Consider the following 19,496-nt stretch of genomic DNA (forward strand, 5'->3'; position numbering starts at 1 on the left):
GGGCACACGCTGGGCTCGAACCGACCACCACACATCCCCACCAATGAGAGTTGAGTGAAGCAGCGCTAGCCAATGAGCTAAAAGCTCTGGCCACATTAGCATCCATTATCTAGAATTGGATTTCAGTTACTGGCTGGTGGTTGGTTAGCGTGCAGGCCACACAGCTAGGAGACCCGAGTTCGATTCCACCCTCGGGTGGGTGGGTTTAACACAGATATAGACAAACAACTGTTCATGCTCACTTGTCATTGATGGACAATTTAGAGCAGGGGTCTCAAACTCAATTTACCTGGGGGCCACTGGAGCTCGGGTCTGAGTGAGACTGGGTTTTCCAAAAAAAAATAAACGCATTTATTAAAAACAGAAAAATGAATAAACTTTGCTTTGGTTCCGATTTTCTACAAGAAAAGCTCTGATAAAACATTCCACTGTTCTCAAATATCTTAATTTTTATTTTTCTACACAAAGTAAGATGAAAAATAAATAAACAAATCAAGAATAAAAAAAATTAATCAATCCGTAATAAATAAATATAATAATAATAATAAATTGGCAAATAATAAAAACTTAAGAAACCACATATAGTTGGTGGGTAGACAAATTATTTTTTTCTGATTAAAATGAACAAAGCATTATCAGAGCCCTGCAGACATGACAAAATACGACTATAGTCACATTTATACTCTTTTTTTTATTTACAACATATTGCGCTACTGCAGGGTCTTGAGACACATGCTAACTCGCAAACTAGAATGCTAGCGACCTAAACGGTAGCCTAAAGTTATTTCCTTTAAACTTAAAAAGCCAAAAACTTACCACTTCCACACGGATAGGGAGGATAACTGTTAACAATTATTTAACCTTTAACATGAACATTAATCAAACGTAATAATTTTTATACCATACAGCATCCATATCAAACTTGCGCGGGCCGCACTAACATTAAACTTTCATATCAAGGCGGGGGCCTCAAACTAGTGTTCTGCGGGCCGCGTGTTTGAGACCCCTGATTTAGGGTCTATTCCTGGGATGTGGGGCAAAGTCAGAATACCCGTAAAAAACTTAAAAAAAAACATGCAGGCACTTTTTTGTCCCCTCTAGATTTTGTTCACTGATAATGTTTTAATAAGTAGATTCTCATTTATATCTTGAGGTGCAGTCGCTCCATTTTACAAGTAGATGTCAGCAACACGCAACAATCAGAATCGCCTTTATTGTCATTGTATTCTATACAATGAAATCAAATGCATGCAACCTTCTAACATCATGCAGTAATGACGTCACTGTTTAACCTTACTGTATACCACATTTTATTAGGTAACATTTGCTTTTGTTTTGTCATAATATGCAACATTCTGCAATATATCACCCATCATATAAGCACACATATACTATATACTGTAAATTCTATATCACCATCATCAGAATACCTACGTTTACAGTGCCCTGCCTTAATTATTATCATTATGTAATGGAAACACAAAGCAATGACCTTGTCTTTCACTAGATACATAATAAATAACTATATGCAGCAAGGTACCAAAGTACTTCTGAGCTTCTGAGATACTTAAACCCTTCTCCTTCCACTATGGCTGACCTTTCACCCTCATAAGAATGACTCAACAAGAGCGGTTTGATAACAGTACTGGCTCGTTCCAGAATTGGAGGACATTTTGGCTTTGAAATAAAACAAAAAATATTCTCTTTCTAATGTTTCTGTTGTGTTGTAAACATGTTATTTTGTTATTATTTATCAATAATATGTCATGAACTATGAAACATATAGAGTGTCCACAAAGGCTCTTTACAATTTGACATATTTATTCATAAACCAAGTGATGAGATACTACATTAATCTGATTTGGGGCAAGACCCTTCACCCACTGATGGTGTCCCTGTGCATTGTTCAACTATTCAGTGCACTTTGAGGCATGCCAATTGAGGCACGCTTGAGGTATGCTAAAGCACATTTGGACAAGCTTCATCTTGGAATAAGGTGCTGTGGACTGATGAAACTAAAATGGAGTTATTAGGACGTAGCATGGTGGGTGAAGAACACAGCATTCCAAGACAAACACTTGCTACCCACAGTAACATTTGGTGGTGGTTCCATCATGCTGTGGTGCTGTGTGGCCAGTGCAGGTACTGGAAATCTTGTTCAAGTTGAAGGTCGCATGGATTCCAGTCAGTATCTGCAGATTCTTAGCAACAATGCTGAAGAATCAGTGACAAAGTTGCAGACTTCCAACAACACAATGACCCTAAACACTGCTCAACTTCTACTAAGGAGTTGATAGCCAAACCAAGTCAAAAAGTGTGACGTTTAGTGCAGAAAATACGGTAATACTAGTACAATTTGCTCAACAACTCCATGTTTTGGTGTATGTACATAGATTACATACATAAAAATCTGTGACATATCTTTCGACATTGCACAACCCGCCAATATATTCGTCAATATTATTTGCTGAGCTCTTGTATCTAAATAGATTACATTGTTCCAAATTCCTTCTTCGGTACATCAGGTTCAGTCTTGTACCTTAGAGAAGGTAAACTGTTACATTTTATCAAGCAAACTATGTGACTTATGTGTCCAAAGAATGTCAGTGATTTTTCACACAAATAACGCTTAATGGGAGATCCCTAAGACCTGGGTTTGATTCTCCGCTTGGCATCTCTGTGTGGAGTTTGCATGTTCTTCCCATGTGTGCGTGGGTTTTCTCCGGGTACTCCGTTTTCCTCCCACATTCCAAAAACATTCATGTTAGGTTAACTGGCAACTCATGAATGTGAGTGTGAATGGTTGTTTGTCCATATGTGCACTGTGATTGGCTGGCGACCAGTCCTCTCACCCAAAGAAAGCTGGGATAGACTCCAGCATACCCCGGCGACACTAGTGAGGATAAGCGGCACTGAATGATAAACTGAGTCACAAAATGACAAACATTATAATTTTTTAAAATTACATTTATTAATGTTGCACAATACAAAACAGCACTTCCTTTCCTCATAACTGCCCTCCAGTCACAGCAGACATCAGGAGGCAAACACATGCACACACTTTTACTGTATCCTACTGCAAATGCAACAAAGGAATTACAAAATAACGCATTTCTCTCCTCATTCTGTAGGCATTTCTGCTGTGCAAACAAAAACAGCCAAGTGTTTCAGTGAGAATGACTTGCAGCACGTAACTGGCCCAGTTTTGCGACAAGAGAAAACAGCAGAGGCAAAAGGTATACAATATCTGATATGGACTGTAAATATATAAAAACATGAATTGTCGGGAAATCCAATAATGAAAAAAAAGACAAATATAAATAGAACTTTGTCCAATCTATTAAAATCTTTACAAAATAATGTTCCAGTGAAAAGAAATTATTCATGTTTAATGACCTACTTAACAACTTTTAAGACATTTCTTAAGGTATAAAATACTTTGGAAAAAGACAGAAGTGTGGTTTCTGAAAAGAAGGTGGTACCCTTCCTCCTGTGCCCTAGTTTGATGACATTCACATACCAAACTGTACCTTGTCCTCATAATGATGATGAAAACAATAGCCAGGCCAGAAATGCAGTTAATATTGAGATGGTTGATTGAAGGGAAGGGATCGTGATATTCATTTGTCGCTACTAAGCATACACACCCAATGGACACTTTATTAGGTACACTATTCAATGCATCAATTTTGCTATCGGTTATCAATACCAACACAAACTATAACCTCAAAAAATTCAATGAATACCATTATCTTTGTATCAAGAGAGTCAATGTGTGAGATCGTATTAAAGTGTATCTAATAAAGTATTTGGTTAGTGTAAATCAAAACAAAGCTGTCTGCAAAGGCACTGTAATGCACAGCGATGTCAAACCAAAACAATACATTCCTGTTCATTAAGGTAATAAAGACCCAATCCGGAAAACAACTTTTTTTGTAAATGAGCATAATTTTCACTCATTGAACACTCACATGCAATTTTCTTGTAAATAAAAGATGTTGTTAATCTAATGTGGTTAGACACACTAGGTAATAGATCCAAACTTTGCAGTGAAATTACAATTCCGGACAGAGGCTTTAATCTTTTTAAAGCTCAATAAAAACTGTCTGTTTCTGGCCAGGCTAGTGGAAGTAGGACTGCAGTGTACCACGGCGGCGGACATCAGTTGTCCAGCAGTGGAAGCCGCCACCCAGCGAGTTGGCATGGCGAATGTTCACCTTTATGGTCTTTATACCTGCATTAAAAAAAAAAAAAGCAGCCCAACATGATGACATATTACTCATACTGGGCTCATCTGTATATTGACACTAACTGGTATACTCACCGAGGTTCTCAAACATTTTCTGAATGGTGGCTTCATTGGCATCGACCATGACACGCTTCTCATCCAGCATCAGAACATTCATAGACAACCATTTGGATGACATCCAGAGAGGGTGGTCTATACACGCGTACACACCACATGAACACGTTTATTAGGGAATGTAAAATATATTTTGAGGCATTTAGTTACCATCGGGAATCAGAGGTGTTGGAGGTTTCACAACAGTCCAGCCAGCCTTCCTGAACATGTCGATCTAACAAAAAAGACATTGTTCCATTTTGAATGATGCATGCTGAATCAACCATCTTAGATCTTCCAAAAAGCTGCAGAAGGGGTGTTTTTTGTTGGTTACCTGACGACATGGACGATCAGGGTTTGACAGTACCAGCCCTGGTCCAATGATGTTGAAAGTTGCATCGATGTGCATGGGGTTAGGGTCTTTGAACGAGATGATGTGGATCTTGTAGTCTGGGGCCAGGTGACGGCGCATCCACTCGATTCCCATGTAGTTTGTAACCTGGGGGATAAAGATGCTCAACTTTTGGAGGTTCCATTTGAGTGAATGTGCTCAGTGGTGACAGTGGAATTAGGCAAAGGTCCCAACATGATTGCACTGTTTTTCATATTGTCCTGAATCGATTTTATAGTCCACACCTTATGGAAAGCAGGAAGTGAACAAATGTAACAGTTAGTGATTGTAAAAGTACCAGATGGAGGGGTAGGATTTAATAAGCTTTGCTTCTTCCTACTCCTTTTGGAGATGTGGAACTGTGAACTGATTATGGGATGCACTCAATTGTAATCTGATGCATGTTCAAATGAAATAAAACCATTACCATTATTACATACTGAACATACTGAAAATCAAGTAAGGTAACTCCTTTATCACAAATATAATGGTAAGTAGTCAAAACGACTTATTAAAAACTAGGGATGTCCAATATTGACTTTTTTTGTTGATATCGATATTGTCCAACACTCAATTTCCGATACCGATAAGAGCCAATAACGATATGTGTAACATGACATATCTCCTGTGGTGAATGAACACATAAGCTTTGCTTCTTCCTACTCCTTTTGGACATGTGGAACTATGAACCGATTATGTGATGCACTCAATTGTAATCTGATGCATGTTCAAATGAAATAAAACCATTCCCATTACACAGATAATTGTATTCAAGTGTTGCTGGCCTGCCTTTTTTAAAGGGTATAACTACACAAAAATACAGTTCTTACTGAGGAACTAATGAAGAACTAATGAATCGTTGTTCGTTCTTCATTAACTACTGTAATGTTAGTAATGTCAGTTGTGAAGTATTTTAACAAATGACTTACTGCGCTTTTCCAGATGTTACCTGACTAAACTGTTACTCCTTAATTTATAGTGAAAGGTTAAAGTTCAACGGTAGCAAACCTTTGCATTGATCTAATCTTTCCATCAACATATTACACGTCACACTGCAATGAACCCGCATGACTTCACGCAATCAAGTACAGTTACTTGAGGTGTGTCCATACTCTATACCTGACTTCTCTGGACAAAGAGGTCCTTCCCTGCACGGATGAAATCAGCAGCGTCAAAGCAGGGCTCATGCTCCGTGGTCACAAATTTGCCCTGAGCAGCCAGCTTGTGTCTGTCCTCCACCGTGCGAATCGGGTACTCCTAAAGGAGATGGAATTTGGGGTTATTCAAACGTTAAGAGAATGAAAGGTGGTTCTGTGTTAAAATAAAAGCTCACCTGGTCATACAGCTCATCAGCCATAGTAGGTTTTGGAGCAGTGGTCCATTTAGCACCTTTTTTGAAATACTCCTTGATTAAAGGTCGGTATGCTCTGTACTCGAAGAAGCGAGCCCTCCACGCCATTGGAGCCTCGATGATCTCATTCCCAACCACCATGAGGATATCTCGGGGCATGGCAGCATACATGCCTACAAAACAGAAATACCATCCTTCACAACTAGTCTTACATACTGGTAAATTAGACATGCATGTTTTCTTTACCTGATGACTGGAAGTCTGGAGTTTTATATTCCAGCGACCAATCGATAGGCTCTGGCCTCCTCACGTTGACGCCCTCGTGACGCAGAATATTGCACATTTCTTCAATCTCAGCAACAGCTTTTTTTAAGTGGTCCGCAGGAAAGGATTGGCCCCCGTACTTCTGGTAGAAGGACCAGTACTTCTCATATGTGTTAGCCTGGCAGGGAAGAACATTTCAGTCTTGTTTTACCCAAAGTCTACATTCACCAGCCACAACATCAATAAAAGGAGCTGCAAAATTATTTTAGTTTGTTCTGATCTTTTTTTTTTCCAGGTTAAAATGTTTATTATCATGGCCTAAGTTGGTACTCGTGGTACTATAGCAGCTCTCAGTTTGCATGTGTGCCTAATGAGTGTATTTTAGAGCTTACTTTTACTTCCACAGTGAAGGGAGGTACGCGGGCATTTTCAGCACGGCCCACAATGACCTCCTCAAGCGGGTCCCATTCATTGTAGCTGGAAACAGGACAGTCATGCTGTGCAGGGTCAGTAACATGGTCGTCTTCAACCGCCGGCTGTGTTTGAGCAGCTGCAGCACTGGAGGTGCTCTGGAAAGCCCTATGCACCCATCCAGTCGCCGCACGGCCCAGCTTGGTGGAACACACACAGTAGAGCACTTTAAGAATCACATATACGTACAGTAATCTCTCGTTTATCGCAGTCCATTGCTTTCGGGACATTGAATTTTAGCAAAATAGGATTCCTTATTTAAAATGGCATACTTTCATATATATAAAACCTGTTTACGACCTTTGAAATATATTTTTTAATAATTACTAGAGCCCTTTAAACATGATATAACACCCCTATAGTCACCTTTACACTCATATTACCCAATATAGTAGACATTATAGAAGTAAATAAGCCATTTAAGACATAGCAAATACGACTCGTGTTGGTGTGTGTTGCTGCAGTAAGACAGGAAGTGATATCGGGGATTCAGAGTTGAGTTTTAACTTGTGGGTTACGGCCACAACAGTAACCCGTGTTTTTATTATTGATTTTTGTGCCTGTTGTGTGATAATTCAAACCTGCAATAAAAGACGGTTGTTTTGGCAATCAAGTCTAGACTGTGTCTGTGTGTGTGTGTCTCACTCAATATTACAGTAATATTGCTGACACCCAGTGACCAGGGTTGAATGCTACATAATCTTTGAATGCATCGTCGGAATTTTTATGCTTGAAAATGCTTTAAACCTGTCATATTCATCCACCAAACAGCATTTAATCTAAATGGCCTAATTAATGTTTATGGGTGAACCTAAATGTTTAGGTGAAAGGTTCGTTTGTTTGGTTAAAAAAACGGAAGCCGGGCATGAGGGTTTTTGATTTTTTTCATTTAATCAAGGCACTTTTCTATATTAATAGTGTATATGTGCATTCCATTTATAACGGTATAACTTTTTGTTACTGTGCATGCTTATATAGACAATAACAGAAGAAGAACAAAACGAAGTTGTCAAAGTTCTCCTGGTAACACGGTAACATTAAGTTGTTGCTGGACTCCTGCTGTGTGTTTATATCTGTCGTCGGAGGGTCTTTTGTCCACTTGACCAGCATCCCATCACGAAAACACAACACATGCTAGTCATGCTAGTAGCTGGTCTCCAGACCATCATACCAGCACAAAACCACAACATGTGCTGGTCATGCTAGTAGCTGGTCTATGCTGGTTTTTTTTCAGCAGGGTAGTTTCCCACCTTTTTTATCCAACAGTACCAACGTAGCTCAAAAACCAGTGAGCTACTTATACATACATTGGTACTGTTGGATACAGTTGATAGTTATATCAAGCCAGCATACCATCACGAAAACACAACATGTTGATCATGCAAGCTGGTCTATGCTGTTTTTTTCAGTAGGGTAGTTAGCATTTAGCATACCCTACTGAAAAATCTTTCTCTTCTAAGTAACCAATGTATAAGTAGCTCACTAGTTTTTGAGCTACATTGGTACTGTTGGATAAAAAAGGCGGGAAATGCTAACTACCCTACTGAAAAAAACAGCATAGACCAGCTAGGGTAGTTAGCATTTCCCGCCTTTTTTATCCAATAGTACCAATGTAGCTCAAAAACTAGTGAACTACTTATACATTGGTACTGTCGCCTTTTTTATCCGACAGTACCCATGTGTAAGTATACATGGGTACTGTCGCCTTTTTTATCCAACAGTACCAATGTATAAGTAGTTCACTAGTTTTTGAGCTACATTGGTACTGTTGGATAAAAAAGGCGGGAAATGCTAACTACCCTACTGAAAAAAACAGCACAGACCAGCTAGCATGATCAACATGTTGTGTTTTCGTGATGGTATGCTGGCTTGATATAACTAAGAAGATAACAAGTTAGCTACTTCAAGTACCAGGTTCGAATTTCGGCGCAACGTTATTTGTATAACAGTATTTATGTGATGCTAACTCTTTTAAGTAGAAGCTAGCATGCTTATTAAGCTAGTGCACGGTCGCATTTCTATTGTTTATTTCTGAAAGTAGCTGCAAATGACAAGTTATAAAAGGGGAAATCAACTTTGCACTCTTTCGATGAGCGATGTATTTGCAATATATGAAAAAAGTGTCCTTGATTGGTTGTAATTTATTAATTTATTTAGTAATTATAACGACACATTGTGGAAATGTTGCCACGAAAAGAACATTATATGGCACTGGAAATGGTGTTTGCCATGCGAATAGACTAGATATACCTGATCAACCTGAAGTACTCCAACAAGTTGATTTTGTGAAGGCAGTGGGTGGATAAAAATGTCTGATAAAATAAACATCTAGAGAGTTGAGGTTTTAGGATTTTTTTTGTGATGTCCATGTTTTTCATCACATTCCTTCTCAATGTGAATTAACTGTCAACCATGTTCAGACAAATGTTAGGCAAACTATGTTAACTTGAAAAAAATGTGCGAAGTTTACATTTGGGACTTAAACTTTAAGACACTGATTTTAAAAAATTGTGTCAATTGTGAATCAATTAATAATCGGAATCAAATGTATCCTCAATATCAGTCTCAAATGTGTTTGACACTGAAAAAGAGTGTAATGTTTGTAGTTTCACAAATTATTCAGATGAATCGATTAACATACTGGTTAGGTAACTATAAAGTTTCCACAATTGGGATTTGAACCCAAAATGCTGCGACTCTAAATCATTTTTCTCGGTGTTGTCGGCACATCCATGCAGAATATGATAGTGAAATAGTGTTTTTGGATTATGTGATTATGAATGCTGGGTAAAACGGGACCCATGCCAAAGTACACGTGTTAGAATAGTCCTTATCTATCCGCAGTTAAACTTTATAGCGTCTTGCTGGCTCAGCGTCAGCTCCGGTGTCACTGAGTTTGCGAGCGCATCTGTGCGCCACAACTGTTCTCTGTCACTCAGCAACACGCTCAAACGGCCGCATATAGTCACATCACATCCAAAAAATGACGTCTAAGTGCAATAAACCAGTCGTGATCAGGCAATTTACTTCACGTAGATGATGACACTATGACTAACTATTTCCTTTAGGAATTTTTTAAAGCAAAATACAAACCATGGCTCCGATCAGATGGGCGGCTTCGGCCCCCCTGCTCCCTCCTCTCAGGCACCTCACTCGCAGCATGATAGCCAATGGTGGATAAGGGTGAGTCTAATGGTGGATATAGCGATCCTCCAAGCTCCTTTTTAGAATGCAGAAGTCAGTGCGCGCACCTCCGCTTTTATAGCGGCGCGCCGACGTGGCTGCAGAACCATTGGTCCTCTTCAGGTTGTGCGGCAACGTGACTTGAGGAAAGAAGCATTTCTGAAACACAATCCCTTACACCAGCAAATTCTTATCTAGTGGCCTACTGGCGCTAAAGGTTTCCAAGGAGAGCGTCTGAAAATGTTGCAAGAATCATTACTTGGACAAGGAGAATTGTTACAGAAAAGGAGACTGTCTGAAAGTGCGTATTTATTTTAACATTACATAGGTAGTAATTAATGACTGGAATAATTTTTGCACCAATAATTAATTAATTAATTAATGCAACTAAATGTATCATTATATTTTACTTTACTGTAATTGTTCTGAGGAAAAGAATGGCTAACCACTTGGAAGTAAGATTAATTAATATTTATTCAACACATACTGTAAACAAACAATTGGATCATTGTACTGCAGTCCAAATCAGATGTGATAATTCCAAATCCATTAGTACTGCAAATACTGTATTTAAAAAAACACATTAGATCAACACACTTAACACCTCGGATCCGGCTAAAGATATTCACCATGAAGAGATTATTTTGTGTACGGGGCGATGTGATCCATAAAACATACAAATAAAATAGTTTGTACTATAAACTATTGTCCTCATAAATGTATAAGAAATAAACACAGTCCCAATGGCAGTATGGACAAACTCATTCATTCATTCATTTTCTACCACTTATCCTCACGAGGGTCGCAGGGGTGCTGGAGCCTATCCCAGCTGTTTTCAGGTACACCCTGGACTGGTCGCCAGCCAATCACAGGGCACATATAGACAAACAACCATTCACACTCACATTCATACCTATGGACAATTTGGAGTCGCCAATTAACCTAGCATGTTTTTGGAATGTGGGAGGAAACCGGAGGTATACGGACAAACTGTGAAAGAAAAATCCAAGGGAGCAGTCATGCAACTTGCTGCTAAATGTTCTCACCTATAATGTCCAAAGAGCTACATCAAGTCTCCATGAAAAATGCATGATGTATGCATAATGAGGTCTTACTGTATGCTGTGATGTCGTATGCCATTTCAACCACCATCCTCTCAGCCTTGCAATTCTTTTATATTGATCACTAGCAACTCAACATGGGCACAGCAGGCACATGGCCAAACACACAGGAAACTGCTACCTCTCTCCAATACTGCCTGCTTTCTTCTGAAAAGCTGCACATTTCAACAGATCAAATTTAAGACTTTATTAAGACCATTCATTCATTCATTCATTTTCTACCACTTATCCTCACAAGTCACTGTTGCAACCAGTGATGAGAAAAAAAGTAACGGCGTTAGTAATGCTGTTTATCTTAACGCCGTTACATTTTTCAGTAACACATAAAGTGGCTCCAAATAACACTTCTTCATTGTCACTATAGACGGCTGGGAGATGCATTCAGGGACACTAATAACATCACTGCCACATTCACTTCATTATGCGCATATGTGTGGTCGAAGTTAACAGAAAAAAATAAACCTAAAACATGTGAATCTAACTTACGTAAGTTACATGTTGTCTTTGAACGCAACACCCCATTGCTCATAATAACACAGTTAAAGTAGAACTACAATCCTTTTCGCCTTATTAAAATTTTCGATGTGGGCTGTTTCCCATGCTGTACGACTGGCATGGCGAACGCGGTCACGCAGGTGTTGCAATCGGATGTAACGATCCTGGTCAGGACTTGTCACTTCCCTTGGACCCGGTCTATCATCAACACAGCCTGTCGTGTTGTGGCGTTCATGCAGGTTTCTGATTGTGGACTGGGACCAGCCCATATGCGTTGCTATATCACTGTCACTCAAACCAGTCTCTACCATACCCACCGCCCGCAGACGTTGTTCAAGTGATAGACATGGCATGACGCCCTTCACTGGACTAACAAAGCTGACCTTTTTTGGCCGTTTATATAGGCCTCCAAACCAATCCTCAAATGATGCAGACACCCATTGAGTATTGCGCAATGTGTATTTGGTCTACTTTGACAACATGACAACTCATCATTATCTCAACCACCCGAGCACTAAGTCAACAACCCTCCTAGTAGAAGTAGAATTAAGCATACATTTCTACCCCAATCAGTATATGCTGTATAATCCTGTCCTGTTATTAGCAACACATATGAGTGAGGGAATACTTCAGGTATGGCAAAAAGGCTCTGGGGTAGACAAGACAAAAAAAATTACAAAACAACATGAAAGAGCCACCCTCGGCCATCTTTGTGTGGAGTTTGCATGTGCATGTGTGGGTTTTCTTTGGGTACTCCGGTTTCCTCCCACATTCCAAAAACATGCTAGGTTAATTGTCGACTCCAAATTGTCCATAGGTATGAATGTGAGTGTGAATGGTTGTTTGTCTATATGTGCCCTGTGATTGGCTGGCCACCAGTCCAGGGTGTACCCCGCCTCACGCCCGAGGACAACTGGGATAGGCTCCAGCACCCCCCGCAACCCTCGTGAGGAAAAGCGGTAGAAAATGAATGAATGAATGAACATGAAATTGAGTTGGACAGAAAATGACATTAGGGTTTCAGAGTTGAGTTCCAGTTTTGCACGGCTGCTGCAAGTGTCCTGTTTTTAGTAGGGATTTCTCACCCGGGATCATGTTTAAGATATTAATGGTCATCTGCCACAAACCGCAGTATGTATGTCCCACAAACATAAAAAGCATGTAATCCACCAGTATGATGCAGTGCATTTCTTCACCACTTTAATCTACCGCCACAATAATACATATTTAATATATATCTGTGGTAGTGTCAATGGCCAGTAAAAAGGAAGAGGTTTGGTTGGGACATTCACATACGCATCAAAACTGAAAGAACTTTAAAACCTGAATGGGAATGAAGTACTTTAGTTTGCTGCATGTATTTAAAAAAAATGCTGTTGTGCAATGAACCAATTTGTCTTCTAAAAGCATATGAATAGCAAGATATTGGCACTATTTAGTGCAATGTTGTTAGCACAAGAATGTGTAGCAAAGAGTGTAGCAAATGGTTAAACAAAAAAAAGGGGGTGGAGTTAGCACAATCGAAGTGTTGTAGATAACTCAACAGTGCAGGTGCTGTCACCACATGCTTGACTGGACTGTGCTCACTTGAGTTTCACAACCTACAGACCTCGGTAACTGCTGATATTACTTTACCCTCTAAAAAAAAACTTCTGACTGATGCCCAAAGTTCAGCAGACATGTGGTGAGGAGGCATCGAATCCCAACAGCATCTTTTGGTTCAATGGTCAAATGGGATAACAAGCGTAGACATTCACCACTAAGGCTGAACTGTTTGTTTGTGTGCCTAGAGCCTTGTGCAATTAACTGCATGTGCTCTGACAAGAATGAGGCAGTAGATGGCAATGAATGTCTGCTGTAAAGTTACACACAAAATGTAAAATACAAGGTTATTGACTTTGACTTGCTAAAAACCAGGTGACTTCTAGTGCAATATACAATCATGTACTGTAATTAAAACACAAAGGCAACACTAGGAGTGGCAAATTATAGCATCAATTATAATTAATTAATTGCAGTTATATGTAGTACATCATTTTACATCACTAAAAGGAGCTAAAAGGAGAAGCATGTGAGAGGTGCCGGTACAATGAATGGGAAATGTAGTTCTCAAAAATTAATTTTCTCTGTAAGAAGGAGTTTGCTTACCATGGAAGCAACTCAGGTTTAACCACCGGGAGCCCAACCACTCTCCCGCCCAAAGAACCAACACCGCACCATCCACGCACCGGACAAACATCTCCGACAAGCCCGAAGACAGACTGGGGACAGATATTTATGCAAAAGGAGGATCTACTAAATATTGATGTCTTTTTTTATTTTCTTGGGGTGCCCAAATTTAGGCACCTGCCTACTTTTGTTTAAATAATTATTGCACACTTTCTGTAAATCTTATAAAATTCCTTTCACTTCTCATCTATCACTGCGTTTGTTTGCTATATGATATATTTAACTGAAATGGCTGATCCCAACAACCAGTGATTTAAAAAGGAAAAAGATCAGGAGTGGCCAAACTTTTTCAGACCACTGTGTGTCTTAAATGGCTTGCTATTTAAGTGTATTATGTACTGTGAAGTGCCCTGTGATTGGCTGGCCACCAGTCCAGGGTGTACCCCGCCTCTCGCCCAAAGACAGCTGGGATAGGCTCCAGCACCCCCGCGACCCTCGTGAGGAAAAAGCGGTAGAAAATGAATGAATGAATGTACTGTGAAGTGTTATTGTCAGAAGGTTCTAAGAATGTTTTTAGAATGTAGTAAACAGGTTTTCTCTGCCCTAATTACAAAAATATTCCATTTATAAGGAATCCTACTTTGTGGAAATTCACACATTATGCTCAGGTGGAATTAATTGACCGGATAAACGTGAGAATACTGTACTGCAAACCTGCCTGCCAAAGATCCTCTATATCACAAGAGACAAGGCACTGTTTTTTTTAGGAATCTGCTGGAAAAAAATGTTACTTCTTCTCTACTTTCCCTAATTCAGAGCTAAATCTGTAAGATGGTCTGATAACATATAAGGGCGGCCACTTGAGTAGAGCTACTATACTGCACCGATTATGGAAGCGGGAAAGCCACTTTCATTACAAGTCAGTTGGACAAACTATCCCCCAAAATATATAAAGAAATAAACAATTTGCACGCACTCATTATTCATTTATCAGGCTACTTTCAGAAGAGGTCTTGTATAAACGGACAAGACCATTTGCACTGTTGAGCAGGTGTGAATGGTTTCATTAGGACTGCACTTTGAACCTTTTAATGGGTTCTTCTTGCTTAAGCTTAAACTAACAAACAATGAGCAAATACAACATCAGACCACACATACATTGCCACATAATGGACCCACACTATTTACCTTACAGATAATCCCCTGTAGGGTTTAGACTACAAACACAACAAAAGAGCCTCCAAAATCATTATCAATAAATAAATATGACCAAAATGAGCTGCTCTGATTACTTGAGTCAGTCATGTGGCCTAGTAAGTTCTTGTTGGCTGATGGTGACCTTTCAAGACCAAAACATTCTCCTCTTACTTGAGTTTATTTCATGCATTGATTTGGGTGAAATGTCATTTAAATACAGTATGAGTGGAATCCTATCAGCTCAGAGTCCAATAAACAAAACTACCTCGCCGTGTTATCATCATATCTGCTCTTCTAAAGCATTGACGTAATCACAGTGATGACATAATCAACAGCAATCCGTATTAACGGGTTCTCACAGCATGCATTTCTACATTCGATATCTATATTCATATACAGTATCTTTCCCAATAGAACACATTGATACTACTAAAGTGCACTGTAAGAATGAAAATGTCTGGTCTCTTTATTACTGTATTACAATTTTATTACTGTATCTTCTTTCTTTTTTGGCTTTTCCCTTCAGGGGTCGCCATAGCAATCGATCAATCGCTACAATCCAACCCTGTCTTGTGCACCTGTCAATCTCACACCAACTTTATTACTGTATATATGTGTATATAATATATAGCTGTGATTGGCTGGCAACCAGTCCAGGGTATACCATGCCCGAAGACAGCTGGGATAGGCTCCAGCACTCCCGCGACCCTCGTGAGGATGAGCGGTAGAAAATGAATGAATATATATATATATACGTACACATATATACGTATATATATATATGTGTGTGTGTGTGTGTGTATACAAATATACTGTACTTCAAATGGTATGGTTCAATAAGACCAAGAATGAAATGAAATGTTACATATTTGCATGTTTTGGGTTAAGATAAAAGTCTGCTTTGTTTCATTTTTACTAAGAGGGTGTTTCTGTTTTTTCTGCTAAAGCAGTCAAGTAGGAACGGAAACAAAGGAAAGGGCGAACCCTGCAGGGTTTCAAGGCTAATTGAAATTGCTTTTTTAATTTTTTATAAAGTTATAACAATTGGTGCTACTAATGAGCTAGGCTGGAACAGGGACATATGGCGAGACCTCTACCGCTTACAGCACATACAAGGAAAACTAGTTGCTTTTTTAAATTCCAGTTGCTCCTTCCACAGCATGTTGTAAAATCATGCATACATGAGATGTATGGTATCACCTGGGACTATAGTCACATTTATACTATTTTTATTTATAACATATTGCGCAACTGCAGGGTCTTGAGACACATGCTAACTCGCAAACTAGAGAGCTAGCGACCTAAACGGTAGCCTCCAAGTTATTTCCTTTAAACTTAAAAAGCCAAAAACTTACCACTTCCACACGGATAGGGAGGATAACAGTTATTTAACCTTTAACATGAACATTAATCAAACTTAATAATTTTTTCTGGGTACATGATACCATACAGCATCCATATCAAACTTGCGTGGGCCGCACTAACATTAAACTTTCATATCAAGGCGGGGGCCTCAAACTAGTGTCCTGCGGGCCACATTTGGCCCGCGGGTCGCATGTTTGAGACCCCTGCTCTACAAGGTTAGGTGCCTGAAAACCAATGTAAAGCAGTCAGTGTTTTAATTGCATCAGTGCCCATTATCCCGATATTTGACCTGTTGAATGCCCTTAAAGGTCCTACAGAGGAAAGGCCCCGCCTCCCCTCCTCTGGGCAAAAACCTTATTTACCACATTCCCCGCTTCGCAGTAGGGCGAGGCACATTTTTGCAGCCTTTAGCGGATTTTAACAATCCAACAACATGTGGATGTACTTGATTTCAACTTTTATTGCAACTTGCCTCTTCATAGCATTCAGTGTCAAAACGCTTTTTCCTTATCTTTGGGCAGATTTGTTGAATTTCGGGGATCTTTTGAGGATTCTTCTGAGGTTCCTGTCGAGGCGCAGAAGGAGACCCTTCTTCTTCGCTTTGGACCGCTTTTTGGAGCAGACCGCCGATCATCCCAACAAAGTTTTCGTGGTGTATAACAATGAGAGTTATACGTACGCGTCGACGGATAAGAAAAGCAACAAGATAGCCAACGCGCTCAATGCTCACCCCAGCTACACAGCCGGGGACACCGTGGCCTTGTTCATGGCCAACGAGCCCGCCTACATGTTTACCTGGCTGGCCTTGGCTAAGCTGGGCTCCCCCGTGGCTATGCTCAATCACAACATTCGCACCAAGTCTCTGCTGCACTGTTTCAACTGCTGCAAGGCCAAGGTGCTCATTGCAGCTTCAGGTATGCATCTTTCCAACATGGCTGGAGGCTCTTCCACTGTATTATTCCCTTGCTGCTACCGGATTACTTGAACCCAAGAAATACATTCATTCATTCATTCATTTTCTACCGCTTTTTCCTCACGAAGACAGCTGGAGCCTATCCCAGCTGTCTTCGGGCGAGAGGCAGGGTACACCCTGGACTGGTCGACGGCCAATCACAGGGCACATATAGACAAACAACCATTCACACTCACATTCGTACCTATGGACAATTTGGAGTCACCAATTAACCTAGCATGTTTTTGGAATGTGGGAGGAAACCGGAGTACCCGGAGAAAACCCACGGATGCACGGGGAGAACATGCAAACTCCACACAGAGAACCCTGGTCCCCCTAGCTGTGAGGTCTACACACTAACCACTCAACCGCCGTGCCGCCTTAATATAATATAATATAATAATATCAATAAAAATGGATGAATTTGTACTGATTTGCTCTTTGATTATAGCTAGCCTAGTTAGCAGTCTAGTAAAAAATACTGTATATTCTAGAAATTAAGATAAGATATGCGAGTACAGTATAGTAGTAAGTATAAAAGAGTACAGAATCAGTTAAGCAGTACAAAATACACAATATAGAAAAATAAACAATATAAACAACCCAAGTATTAACAAAATCAACAGTTTTACCCAGTTATATACAAATACAGTATGCATGATAATATGAAACGAGATGAGATACTATATGACCAGTCTGAGATCTAGCTAGTGAGTTAATATGAGGCATTATAGAAATACTTCACATAGAACTCCATATAGTGCATTTAGAGCTTCAATATTGCACGTGGGTGGCACAACGCGCAGACCTTACAGCTAGGAGACCAGGGTTCAATTCCACCCTCGGCCATCTCTGTGTGGAGTTTGCATGTTCTCCCCGTGCATGCGTGGGTTTTCTCCGGGTACTCCGGTTTCCTCCCACATTCCAAAAACATGCTAGGTTAATTGGCGACTCCAAATTGTCCATAGGTATGAATGTGAGTGTGAATGGTTGTTTGTCTATATGTGTCCTGTGATTGGCTGGCGACCAGTCCAGGGTGTACCCCGCCTCTCGCCCGAAGACAGCTGGGAAAGGGACAGCTGCGACCCTCGTGAGGATAAGCGGTAGAAAATGAATGAATGAATGAATATTGCACATGGAGGTTGATCAGATATTGCACAGTGAATGGAGTCTGGAGTAACTATACTGAATGTAAGAAACAAAGTATTGCAGAGATGTACATAGTGGTGTAGAAGTATTGGGAGCAGTGCTGGTTGTACAGCCTGACAGCTGCAGGAAGAAAGGATCTGCGATATCGCTCCTTCACACACATTAATAGTGAGAAAATTAATAGTGAGATTGTGATTTCCGGGTCACTTTGACCTTTTCAGGTGTTTTCTGTGTTTGTATTGATTTTTTAAAAGTCAACCTGAGCTTCAGGCTAAGGTCAGCTTGGTGAAGTCAAAGAAGTGTTGCCCTGACCAATGAAGCTTTCATCTATTTTTGCAAAATCCAGCTTGCCATTGTGAAATGGAAAGCAATTCACGTTCATCTGCAAGTTACATACAGAAATTATTTTAATCCTTGTCCACGTTTTAAAAAAAATAGTGCATTTGGTGTTTTTAGTACAGACTGAAAACACAAAATTGCACTTCATATCAACATGAACCCAAACTGTACACATTTGTGAGTGCCTGTGTGTATATGTCCTGCAGAGCTGAAAGAAGCGATAGAGGATGTTTTGCCCTCTCTTAGAGAGCAGGGTGTCGTCGTGCTGCTGATGGTCCAAAGCTGTGACACGCCTGGAATTGAGAGCTTTTCTGATAAAGTGGACCAAGCATCAGAAGCTGCCCTTCCTCACTCGCTCAGATCAAACATCACATTCAAAAGTCCTGCCGTTTATATTTATACGTCTGGGACCACAGGTATTTGAATGTGTTCTTTAGTATCATTAATCCATTCTTTAAATCAAGCTAATGTGTTTTTTGTGTTTTTACTGTGTTTCAGGCCTGCCCAAAGCAGCAGTGGTCAATCAGAACCGCCTCCTAATAGCTTTGGCTGTTTTAGCTTCAAATGGTGTTTCTTCGAGTGACGTCATCTATTTGAACCTGCCTTTGTACCACACAGCAGGATTCATGATAGGCTTTATTGGCTCCATTGAGACAGGTAAGATTTACGCTTATTGACTACCTATCTACTACCTACTAACCTGGGGA

General features: G+C 40.0%; 2 protein-coding genes across 3 annotated transcripts in view; one reads left to right on the plus strand and one right to left on the minus strand.

The window, feature by feature from the left end:
• Positions 1–19,496, plus strand: part of LOC131139681 (zgc:158482) — a 35,767-nt gene that overhangs the window by 6,633 nt on the left and 9,638 nt on the right. Inside the window, exons 2-4 of one of the 2 annotated variants that reach the window (XM_078795777.1) lie at positions 16,871–17,263; positions 18,996–19,205; positions 19,288–19,446. In XM_078795777.1, coding sequence (XP_078651903.1) covers positions 17,116–17,263; positions 18,996–19,205; positions 19,288–19,446 — 517 coding nt within the window. In that variant the 5' untranslated portion in view covers positions 16,871–17,115. Of the gene's footprint in view, positions 1–16,702; positions 17,264–18,995; positions 19,206–19,287; positions 19,447–19,496 lie in introns of those variants that run through there. The other variant, XM_058089498.2, reaches the window with a different exon arrangement.
• On the minus strand, positions 2,954–10,080 carry gatm (glycine amidinotransferase (L-arginine:glycine amidinotransferase)). The gene is made up of 9 exons (XM_058089503.2): positions 9,913–10,080; positions 6,741–6,959; positions 6,331–6,526; positions 6,067–6,257; positions 5,853–5,990; positions 4,677–4,841; positions 4,514–4,577; positions 4,325–4,441; positions 2,954–4,234 (listed from the first exon to the last, which is right to left on the minus strand). Exons 1-9 carry the CDS (start codon positions 9,979–9,981, stop codon positions 4,122–4,124), a joined length of 1,272 nt encoding a protein of 423 aa, XP_057945486.2. The 5' UTR covers positions 9,982–10,080; the 3' UTR covers positions 2,954–4,121.

This window comes from Doryrhamphus excisus, linkage group LG13, assembly GCF_037039965.1.
Source record: "Doryrhamphus excisus strain RoL-2023G ecotype Guam linkage group LG13, RoL_Dexc_Guam_v1.1, whole genome shotgun sequence".
Classification (NCBI taxonomy): Eukaryota; Metazoa; Chordata; class Actinopteri; order Syngnathiformes; family Syngnathidae; genus Doryrhamphus; species Doryrhamphus excisus.